General features: G+C 39.8%; 1 protein-coding gene and 1 pseudogene across 1 annotated transcript; one reads left to right on the top strand and one right to left on the bottom strand.

The window, feature by feature from the left end:
* Positions 1-745: 745 nt before the first annotated feature.
* On the top strand, positions 746-10,520 carry LOC115141173 (sialoadhesin-like). Its single transcript, XM_029679883.2, has 11 exons — positions 746-882; positions 1,659-1,748; positions 2,861-3,220; positions 3,352-3,657; positions 3,750-4,013; positions 4,124-4,390; positions 5,666-5,935; positions 6,042-6,347; positions 6,760-6,847; positions 6,983-7,046; positions 7,526-10,520. Exons 2-11 carry the CDS (start codon positions 1,697-1,699, stop codon positions 8,039-8,041), a joined length of 2,493 nt encoding a protein of 830 aa, XP_029535743.1. The 5' UTR covers positions 746-882; positions 1,659-1,696; the 3' UTR covers positions 8,042-10,520.
* Positions 10,293-12,431, bottom strand: part of LOC115142062 (uncharacterized) — a 21,728-nt pseudogene continuing 19,589 nt past the window's right edge.

Raw genomic sequence — 12,431 nt, 5'->3', positions numbered from 1 at the left:
GGGGGAGGGATGAATAATTATGCACGCTCAGTTAAGTTTTCAGTTTTTTTGTCTTATTTCTTGTTTGTATCACAATAAAAAAATATTTTGTATCTTCGTAGTGCATGTTGTGTAAATCAAATTATGCAAACCCCCAAAAAATCTATTTTAATTCCAGGTTGTAAGGGAACAAAACAGGAAAAAATCCAAGTGGGTTGAATATTTTCACAAGCCACTGTATAAATTGTGTAGGGAAACATTTATATCAATTCATCATCAAAGAGACTTTTATTAATTTTTGAATTGTACATTTATGATATCCACATTAAAGTCTGCTTTTAAACCTTCTTTGAAATGTGGCCCATTGAGTAGTAGCTATGGAAAGCAGGAAGTTATGCAAAATGTCAAATGTGTAATATCCATCAGCCACATATGTCTTGAACAGTTATTGCCCCATTAATCTGGAACTCGTTGTAAAAACTAAACTTGAAACTTGAATATTTCATTACATTTGTGTATTTAAATATAAAAAGGAGAAGTAAAGAGAAATATTGCAAGGGGCTATAGCTTTGTGTGTAACTTACTAGCCACTGGATTATATATTTGTATACATTTAAAGGAATCAGCAGATGTTGCCCTCCTTGTGAAGCTTGATATATCTCACTAGTAAATTTGAGTTAAAAAAATCTGATGATAATTTGATATTACAGAGGAAGGCTAGCGCTTGGGGGTTGACGCTTATTCAGTGAAGGAAATGTCTGTGTCTTGCAAACAGCAGCGCCACTCCTTCTTACTGTCTACTACAGTGACAGGCAGCTGGACAACAGAACACAACTTCAGGTGTCATCTATAAAGCCTGAATTGTGCATTGGATTTGAACAGATGACCATCGCGTGAATACTGGTAAGAGGTTGCAGACACTATTTCTGTTTGTACTATTTCTGTTATGGTAATTAATGCGACTGTTATGGTTTTGCTATGTGGAGTGCAACATGTTAAAGTGTATGTTGACAGGTGTTGATATTTTCGGATGAGTTGGATTTGGGAACACATTTCAGATATTTATTGCATCAAATTAAAATCGAATTGTAGATATTGTCAAGTTCAACTAGGTTACATTTTCTTTAGTGTGGCAGGTATAGGCTAAATCTACATTTTCCCAAAATCAACCTAATCAGCTCATAGCTCTATACACTTAATACATTTCTATTGGTCAGTATTTTCAATGGAAATGAATATACACCCAAAACATGAACCTGTTTGACTTTATTATGCTCAATTTAGGTATTTATACCTACTCAGAATCAACACCTTCTTCATTGGCTTTAGGGTATAATTGAATCATGTATTTTTTATTCTATATTTATTATGTGAGAAATATGTTCATATTACTATGATTCAAATCTCATTCTGATACAAATGATTGTGGTGTAGCCAACATGTCAAATAAAAAAGTAAGAAAACTCACAATGTCTTGTGGAGAATAGGGTCAATGTGGTTTCAGTACTCTACACTCAATCTGTGTGGAATCATTCTATTAATGACAAATCAAAACTAAAATGTCAACATTTTGATGTGTTTAACTTTAATTAAAAGTTATTTTCACTGTTAGTTTTATGTTTAAAAAAATAAATAAGACAATGTTCTGAATGTGTGTGTGTGTCTGTCTGTCTGTCCAGACAGTGAGCTCATCTTGCCATTTCTGATACAGAGAATCATGCACATCACAGGAGCTGAAAGACTCATCCTCATTGGTTATCTACTGCAAGGTGGGTCGCTGTGGGAAAGGCTGGGTCTGATGCACTGCTTTCTGGCGTCTCCCATTGCACGTTATCATTGACATTTTATAGGTTATCTGTAGCTAGGCTTCCATCCAATTGGAGACACATTATCATGTGAATATTTAAAAATCTGCATGAAGAAAATATGAGAATGCGATGGAAACACTATGAACTTTAGATTTTTATTTGGTACTTGAAAATGTAAGAAAACAAGTACATGTTGTGTGCACTATGTCATCTTGCACTGATTTCTATCTGCAACAAGTCCATTTGGTGGAAAAACACCACTGGTGGGAAATTGCACATATTTTCTTTATCGGTTTTTAGAATATTCACATGAAAATGTGTCGCCAATTGAATGTAAACCTAGCTACTGCCCTCATTATTTATTTTTTATACGATATGACTCTACTCTCATGAAAACTGGATGGAAACATGGTTAGTGTTCTGATCCTTATTAAAAGCCCAGCGCAGTCAACATTCAGTTTTTCCTGTGTTTTGTATCATATTTATACAACAGCTGATGAACTAACACTGTAAAAATGTGATTGGTGTTATTTCCTGATAGTTGCTGGTTGAAATTCAGGACCTTCTAAACAGCAGGTTTTGCGTGGGTGGAGTTTTGGCTTCGCTGGTGACATCACCAGGGGGGTCAAGTTAATAGGTTTGAAACGCTCTTTGTTATTGGTCTATCTGCCAATAACTTCGTTTTAAGGTCGCATATACATTCTCTGCTCAGGTGGATTGATCCACACTGTGGTTAATGCACCATTTTGTTCCCTTCCCAACTCCAAGACAGTCCTAGCAAAATTCTTGCTTCAGAAATATATATATTTTTTTAACTAGACAGTAAGTTGCTTTATTGTTAGCCAGAAATAATGTCAAATTGAGATAAAAACATTTGCACTTTGTTTTTAAAGCGATAGTTTATACAATCCATGTCTACTAGCATTGCTACATCCCCCCAAAATACTAGCCAGATCATTCTGCACATGGCTAAATAACTAGCCCACTTTTACGGTTTGTAGGGAAAAACAACACCCTAGTGAAGTTGAAAAGAACCTAACACCCAGTCTAATAGTTTGTTGTGTGTATTTCAGGTGTTCTGTGCCTAGACTTTGCAGCTCTGATGCCTCAGAATATAGAGGCTCTCAGTGGATCTTGTGTGGCCATTCCCTGCTCATTTACACTGGGATCTGGATATGAGTCGTCCCTCACAGCTTCATGTAAAGGAATATGGAGGAAAGGGTGGAGAAGAGTACACGTGTTTGATTCTAGTCTCACAGGAACAGGCTTAAACACCATTCAAGGGAATCTAACTGGGAACTTGCAGCAGAAGGAATGCACCACCATCCTGAATGACTTCACATCTTATTTCAATGACTACTTTTGTTTCAGACTTGAATGTGACAATGCTCTGAAATATAATTTTCCAGGACGTGTCACAATTGATGTTAAAGGTAGAGTATCATTAAAATATGCTATTTCTGTCTTGTGATGTGTTGTGTTCACTTAAGTTGCAGGTTTGAACGGGCTGTATTTAATGTACTGCTCATGTAATAAAAGTCTTTCTTTTTTTTTACTCCCTCAGAGTATCCATCCAAACCCACTCTAAGTCCAGCAACAGTGGATGTGATGGAGGGGGCCTCAGTGAGTTTGATCTGCTCTGCCGCAGCCCCCTGTCCCTCACTCCCTCCAACTCTGACATGGACCCCCACACTGAGTGACAGTGTGGAGGATTTGCAGGAGACTCCGAATCGAGTCATAACTTCTCTCCTGAACTTTACCGCTTCACATGTCCACCATGGAGAGAAGATCTCCTGCACTGCACTGTACAAACGACAAGCTGGCAAGAGTGATAAATCATCCAAAACTGATCTGACAGTCACTGTTCTTTGTAAGTTGATTCATGCATGGTAAGTTTGATTCATGTATGGTAAGTTGTTTATTTCTATAGAATTTGACAACTTTCTGTGCACTCTCCCTCAGACTCTCCCAAGAACACCTCAGTATCAGTCAGTCCCTCTGGTTCAGTGTTAGAGGGCAGCTCTGTGAGTCTGACCTGCAGCAGCAATGCCAACCCAGCAGTGGGGAGCTACAACTGGTACAGAGTTATTGGAGAACAGGTTTCAACAGTGGGGGCTAGCAGAATGCTAACTGTCCAGGCACCAGCAGATGACAGTTACTTCTACTGTGAAACCATCAATGACCATGGAGCCGAGAACTCATCTGTCGTTCAACTAGATGGAATATGTATGTACACAATGAAACCAAATATGAACAATATTTTCAACGATGGACAGTATCATAACACACACTAAATTGACTCTTGACATACAATATCTATTGTTTCTTTCCCCCAGACCCTCCCAAGAACACCTCAGTGTCAGTCAGTCCCTCTGGTTCAGTGGTAGAGGGCAGCTCTGTGACTCTGACCTGCAGCAGCAATGCCAACCCAGCAGTGAAAAACTACACATGGTACAGAGTCAATGGGACTGAGGCTGTCACTTTAGGATCTGGAGAGAGCTTCACCTTAGACAGTAAAGCAAGTGATAGTGGGGAGTACTGCTGTGAAGCACTGCATGCCCTTGGTGCGGAAAAAGCCACAGTTGTTCAGCTGGATATTCAATGTAAGTTATATACATTATACTTTTGCAATGGTATGATAAGGGATGTAGTTTAAGGATTTTGGGCACTGGCCAGCCACATTAGTAGACTGCAATTTTTACTAGCCCGGGTCCAAAATATGTGCCACGCAATATTTGAAAAGACAAAATGTCAGTAGCTGGCAGGCTAGTCGGGCACATTTTCTAGTAGCGCGGTCTGAAAAGTACTAGTCACGGGTTAGTGTGCTAGCTTAATTTCCATCCCTGGGTATAATACAGTATAGCTCCTAGTGTAGGGCCAGAAACATACAGTAGAAGCATCAAGACGCTGCTAACACTTTACCATAAGGCTACATTATTTGGCATCAACTAATGTATCGTTAAATTGTGTCAATGCATTTGGTAATCATTTACTAATGGTAAAGGAACATGTCATATTTAAGCCATCATTTTGAAACGGTACATCTAGAACCTTTCACTAATATAGTTGATTCTAATCCATAACCTTATTGTAAAGTGTTACCAAGATGCTGTGTTACCAAGATGCTATAAACAGTCTATTTATAACTGGTTGAATATGACTCTGTGTTGAGGCACACATCCAGCTGCTGTGACCAGCCACACCTGGTGTGTGGCCAACGTCTGGGTCATGGGTTCACGCCAGTGCCCAGACTGTCTGGTCCAATGACAGTGAGCCATTGTCCTGTTGCGTGACAACCATGAATCTTTACTGTGTGTGTGTGTGTGTGTGTGTCAATGGACCTCCATCACTGAAGCCTGTTGTTGAGTTTGTATGGCAGTGTGAATATGTTTATGCATGGCTGTTTGTTCTGTATTGCCATTGGCAATCTAGTCAAGATTTGTGTTTTATCTCAAATGAAGGGTTTCCGAAGACAAACCTAGAAATCAAAATTATTATTGCCCAAATCCAGCCTCCATTTACAATCCTGCAGCGTGTTTATGTGGCCTAGTAAACACTTGGAATTACGGTCCAAAAGGGTGCCAGGTTTGATTGCCCTAACTTAGCCAGATCATTGCCATGAAAAAGCTAGACCTAGCCTATCAAGTTGGATACAGCCCACTTCTGGTGTAATTCAAAGTAGTAACTGGGCCACATCTACAGTATATGCCAGCCCAAGTTTGGCCCTTATTGTGGAAAGGATCTGGTTTAGGTATGGCAACTGAATCTGGCTCACAGCTGGCTTTATTGTATAGAATTACAGACATGTAGCATGGGAAGTATGGATAGGCAGACTAACACCACTGTTGAGAAGTGTATAATACACTGTTTTCTTCTAGATCCCCCCAAGAACACCTCAGTGTCAGTCAGTCCCTCTAGCTCAGTAGCAGAGGGCAGCTCTGTGACTCTGACTTGCAGCAGCAATGCCAACCCACCAGTGAAGAACTACACCTGGTACAGAGTTGAGGGATGGGAGAAGGACATTGTAGGGTCTGAAGAGAACCTCAACATCTTCAATGTAACCAGGCTTTCAAATGAACAGTACTACTGTGAGGCTCAGAATGTCCATGGACTGCAGAACTCTGAGGCCATCAATATCGATGTGACATGTACGTACTGTATAGTATTTATTCTACTGATTTATGAATCACAATCATTCATTAATGTGAATGAACTATTAACAATAGTTGTGTCCCCCCTGTCTGTTCGGGGTAGTTGCTTCAGAGATCCAGAACACCTCTCGCTGCATCAGGATTTCAGCTACATCTCAGATCAGATGTTTCTGTGATATCTTTGGAAACCCTGCTCCCACAGTGGTGTGGCAATTGGCTGGAGAGTCTGTCAATCACTCCACTAACACCATCATCAGGGAGGAACCAATGGGCTTAGCAGGCCTGAGGAGCTCCCTCACCATCCGCCAATCACAGGAAGAGGAAATACCGAGTCTGATCTGCCTCAGCTCCAACATTGATGGTTTTGACAGCTTCTCATTTAACTTAACATCAATGGAAACATATGAAGGTACAGATGGGAGATGTTTGTCCTGCTTTACAACAGAACTAGTTCCTAACAGTCCCCCCGGTCCCACTAACCATACAAGAGCTTGGAACTATAAGGGTCTATCTTTATTTTTGTCAAAATTGAGTTATTGACATAGCCTTGTTCTGTTCAATGTTCTCTATGTATATAGTAAAAATACCCCTATTCATGTTGTTCAGTTCAAAAGAATACAAGATAAAAAATGTCTGACACCATTCAAACCAATGAGGATTCGGAACTTTAAAGCCAATTATCTCAGAAACATCTTTATGCAGATAGAACCTCATAGTCCCAAGCTCTCACATCGCCAAATAAGACGGATATTTAATACAAAGAAGGAATGGCGGTGCTTGTTTTACACCTCATTTGTTTTCTCTATGTTGTGATTGTGCAGGTTTCCACCTAATCTCTCTGTTGATCGGGGCTGGTGTGGGGGCAGGGGTGATGATGCTCCTATGTACCCCACTGCTTCTCATCTGCAAGTAAGTGACTGACACAGGGGCCAGGGCAGGTACGAACATGTAAAAGACTATTTGGATAGATTGGTCCAATGTTTGTCTGGACTGGTATTTGACGACATTATCTTAACATCTCTGTTGTTTTGCTCTTGGGCATAGGAGAGCCAGGCAATCACCAAACAAAAGACAGGAGGACACAGCAGAGTTCATAGTGACTGATGAGGTAAGTAACTACACCGACATTCCGACATTGCACATGCGTATGTGCTCACAGTCTTAACAATGTGGAAAGGCATTGATATACATATTTCACAGGAGACTGTGCATGATATTACATATCCTAGGTGCCACACACATTTCAGCACTGGTGTTGTTGTTGCAGTGAAAGATGGGAGGTAGCTTGGCTGGTGGAAATAAAAATGTAAATATGCAAAACTGTGTGCATGAAGAGGAACTCAAGTCAGTTTAGGCTGCAGTGGTTCATTACTGTAATTGAGTCTTTTGCAGCCATATTGTCTGGATCTCATGTTAAACAACTAACGAACAACTAGCCCTTTCCTATCCCGTGGTTGATTTGCTCATATGATTGTTTTGCATTGTGTTTTGTGTGGAAACCAGGCAGTTACAGCTAATAGGAGTCCACACAAGAAAAACTCTGCCAGTTAGCTTATAAACCCGTCTAATGTGATGCTTACCCCTCAGGCCCTCTTTCAGGAAGAGGACAATGTCTATGCCAATAAAGCCATGCTGGATGAGGCCCTCGGGCCCAACAGGACAGTGGACAGGGAAATTGACGACACAGACCTACTCCACTACGCCAACTTGAACTTCTCCAAACTCCAGGCCAAGGTGGCCAAGCAGGGGGAGGGGGAGGGAGAGATCAGGGGAGTCGCCTCCAAAACGGCAGAGTATGCAGTGATCCGTCTGCACTCCACAGGTAGTATCGAGGGAGGGGCTGGGAAGAAGGAGGCCAATCCTGCTCTGGAGCAGGGGGATCAGGCTGTAGACCATGGAGCTAAAGTCTTAGAAGAAACTCAGGCAGGGCACGAGAGTGATGGGGAAGAAGAAGTTGCAAAGGATTCTGCGCTGCCAGAGCTACAGGGCATGACTAATTCTGCCCTCAGGGTCCAGGAGTCTACAGAGGCTCCACTGGGACAATCTGAGCAGCACAACACAGCAGAAACCGCTGTGGATGAGGTGACACTGCTTTCTGAGTAGAAAGATTCATCTAATGGTGAAGAGGAGGTAAGGTATGGGAACATATGTCATGGTCAGGTCATATCTGAGGCAAATTAGGGAAAATCTCAGTTAGATAGGAGGAAGAGGAGGAGAGTATAAAGGCACAGTAAGCTGCTGTATAGAGGGAGTAAAGCTTATGTGCAGATAAGCTAGTGCAAGGTTGTAAAAAATCACCCATAATGCACTGCAGAGACATCATCGTCACCTTTCAAACTGTAGAAACACTATGTCCACCTTTTTTTTAACACCAGTTAGTCTACAGTGTCTGTTCATTAGTTAGATTTTGATCTCTATATATACAAGTATGTGGACACCCCTTCAAATTAGTGGATTTGGCTTCAAATTAAATCCAATTAGGGAATACATTAGATTTGGTCCTGCTGATCTACACAACCAACTCCACATTTTCAAAGTGAAAGAACAATTATACAATTTTTTAAATTTACAATTTAATAGAACATAAAAAACAAAGATGTCTTGATTGCGTATGTCTTCACACCCCAGAGGTAATACTTGGTGGAAGCACCTTTGGCCGCTATTATAGCTGTGAATCATTTTGAATAAGGATCTACTAACTTTGCACAACTCTTAGGGTAACACATACCCATTGTTTTTGTCAAAATAGCTCAAGTTCAGTAAATATGGTTTGGGAGTCATTGATGGACTGCAATGTTCAAACCTTGTCACTGATTGTAAAAGCAGATATGTCAGTACAATCCACAATACTTGAAAATGCAGAGGGTTTCACTCTGTGTTGTGTAGTTCTGGATTTGGCCTGTGGTTTTTCATTTAGGATAAAAAGTGCATTTATTTTCCGTGTTTTCTTGCAGTATTACTTAACAGCCTTGTAGCAAACAGAATGGAGGATTTGGAGTGTTTTAAAAAAAAACACAGGCTTCCTCCTTTTTACTTTTCTATACAGGCCAGTAATGTGGAGTGAATGCAATGTTGTTGATCCTCCTGTTTGTGGCAGCAACATTGTGTTATTGGTATGCTTGACCCCGGCAGGGATTGGGGAGTTTGTCAGGATCATAATAAATATGAAAGTAGCAAAGCCCAGATAAAACGTTATAGAAACCCTCCCAGTCTTCTGAATACCAAACACTGGGATAGAGTTGTATTTTTCAGCGAGTCAATTAGACACATTTTAATCTCAAAGACAAACAAGAATGGCTTTCCAATAGCTGTTGAGTGTTTCTGAATGGTCCAGTCTCAGTCCTGACTTAAATCTGCTGGATTCAATCCAGATTCAATCTGTATCGCCGAAGTCAAATCAAATGAAAATCAAATCAAGAAGCTGATTTTCAGTCTCTCAGTCGCAGCTTTGATGCACCTGTACTGTCTCCGGAAGATCCATGTTAAAGCTTGATTGAAATTTAAAGGCAATGTTCCTGCGTTCGCGGAGACTGCATTCACGTTAAACGCGGCAAATGTCGGCTTTATCTGAAATGACATTTTTAAGTAGATCTTCTGTGATACTTCAGTGATACGGATTGAATCCAGCCCAAGGTTTGAATATTGCTGTCCATCAATGACTCCCAACCAAATTTACTGGGCTTGAGAAGTTTTGACAAAAACAATGTGTATATGTTGCCCTATGAGGTGTGCAAAGTTGTTAGAATCTAATTCAAAATTATTCACAGCCCTAATGACTGCCAAAGGTGCTTCCACCAAGAATTTACTCTGGGTTGTGAAAACATATGTAATTAAGACAGCTCCTTTAAATGTTTTTATTTATTAATTTGGAAAATGTTTTATAATTTTTCTTTCACTTTTAAAATGTTGTGTAAGTTGTGTACATCCGTAGGAAAACAATCAAATTTATTTTTTTTAAGGCAGCAAAATGTAAAGACTGTGCAGGGGGTGTGTAGACTTTCACTAGGCTCTGTGTAAGTTATTTTTATTCTGACTTTTTAACTGTGTTTTTATAGATTAGTGTCATTCCTTACATACATTTTCAATTAATTCAATTTAATCTCGCAACAGTTTTTAAGAGTGTGATATTTTTGTTTGTTTTCCCCTGAGTTGTTCCGCTTCTATGAATATGTAACTTAGTGTTACAGAAAATGTGTATTTATGAACTTACAAATTGTGTGTGATGGTTAAGAATCACTTCAACATGTTGTATTTTTGTTATTAATGTTTTTTTGTGTTTAAAAAAAATGTATTTGCAATGAATACAGGTGAATATAGGTTACAAGCAGTCAGTAATTTCAGCATGACGCAGTAATTATGTAAAGTAAGAAGACAGTAATGATGTACATTACAATGTTGAACAAATATTAAAACATGGTGTCAGTTGCATAGCATCTACACAATAGCACATCCTGAAATATGGGCAATTCCTAAACAGTGAAGCATTTCTATTTTGACAGCCAAGTAAGCACATATTGCATTGATGTAACACACGATGTTCAAACCCACTTTGAATGACGTCAATAAATTCTGTTTCCTGCCATTTTGGTCTTGACTGACTTATTATTTAAAAGTACAGTTAAGGCAACAACCGGCACATGAATGTGTTTTTATTGCTAACAATCCAGATATAAAGCACTAGTCAAAAGTTTGGACACACCTACTCATTCAAGGGGTTTACTTTATTTGTACTATTTTCTACATTGTTGAATATTAGTGAAGACATCAAAACTATGAAATAACACATTTGGAATCATGTAGTAACCAAAAAAGTGTTGAAAATATATTTTATATTCTTCAAAGTAGCCATCCTTTGCCTTGATGACAGCTTTGTACACTCTTGGAATTCTCTCAACCAGCTTCATGAGGAATGCTTTTCCAACAGTCTTGAAGGAGAGTGGGGCAAAAAAAGTATTTAATCAGCCACCAATTGTGCAAGTTCTCCCACTTAAAAAGATGAGGCCTGTCATTTTCATCATAGGTACACTTCAACTATGACAGACAAAATGAGAAAAAAAATCCAGAAAATCACATTGTAAGATTTTTAATGAATTTATTTGCAAATTATGGTGGAAAATAAGTACTTGGTCACCTACAAACAAGCAAGATTTCTGGTTCTCACAGACCTGTAACTTCTTCTTTAAGAGGCTCCTCTGTCCTCCAAAAAATAGTAAAAATAAAGAAAAGCCCTTGAATGAGTAGGTGTGTCCACACTTTTGACTGGGTGTGATACAAATATTTACAGATATTTACAAACCTTAATACTTTTTTTTGACTATGAATGAAACTTCCTCTGATATTTTAACATCAGTATACTGGGTTGTGTAGTCTTCTTCATCTGAGCTGCTGCGGCTTGCCCTGCAGTGGCGAGGGTCAGAACTACAGACTGTCTGGTGTCCTGGCTTTGCTCTCAACGTGACCTCAGAGTAGCTGATCTCCACGTCATCCTCACTTCTCCCTGTCTCTGTGTCCATGTTTGGCTCGATGGTGGGCTTCAAAGCACACGCTTTCTTAATGTTCTCGTAGTCATCGCATTTATCAGTCTAAATATAGAAAGAGATTTATACAAAAAGGATCCCTAATGAAGCAGCTCAAATGTTGATATTTTGTAAACCTGGAGAATATTAACTGTCTTGGGCAGTCAGATTTTTTTGTAAATTATTTTTAACAAATATCTTAAGGCTGTGTGAATTAATTGACCTTTTACAAACTATCAAGTGCTAACATCAAGGTCCAGTAAAACACATGAAGTCATTTTCCATTTTCTTTGCGGTTGTGATACTCCTTCTGCTACTGCTGGACTGTCTGTACAAACGTCCTTCTAAACGTTCTCTTGCTTTTTTTCCCATCAGTATTTCTCCTACTACACATTTTCTATGATGTAAGATGCACCACCAATAGAATTACATCATTTACAGGATATCTGTGTACTCTTACCTCAATATTCTGTTTCAGTAACTGTCACGGATGAATAGGAGTGGAATGTTTGAGTCAGGTGCAGAGAACAGAGGGTTCAAGAAAACTAGGTAATTTATTCCGGCACAAACGGTCATGCCCAAACACAGGGCGGGAAACCCTGACCAACCCAAAACACAGGGTAAAACGGTCCGGAGCACAAAACCACATCCAACACAAAACACAGGGTAAAACAGTCCGGAGCACAAAACCCCATCCAACACTAAACACAGGGTAAAACGGTCCGGAGCACAAAACCACATCCAACCCAAAACACAGGGTAAAACGGTCTGGAGCACAAAACCACATCCAACACAAAACACAGGGTAAAACAGTCCGGAGCACAAAACCCCATCCAACACTAAACACAGGGTAAAACAGTCCGGAGCACAAAACCCCATCCAACACTAAACACAGGGTAAAACGGTCCGGAGCACAAAACCCCATCCAACACTAAACACAGGGTAAAACGGTCCGGAGCACAAAACCCCATCCAACA

The sequence above is a fragment of the Oncorhynchus nerka genome, linkage group LG14, assembly GCF_034236695.1.
Source record: "Oncorhynchus nerka isolate Pitt River linkage group LG14, Oner_Uvic_2.0, whole genome shotgun sequence".
In the NCBI taxonomy this organism is placed as follows: Eukaryota; Metazoa; Chordata; class Actinopteri; order Salmoniformes; family Salmonidae; genus Oncorhynchus; species Oncorhynchus nerka.
Note: the sequence above shows the minus strand (reverse complement) of the source record. Positions and strands in the feature narration are given on the sequence as shown.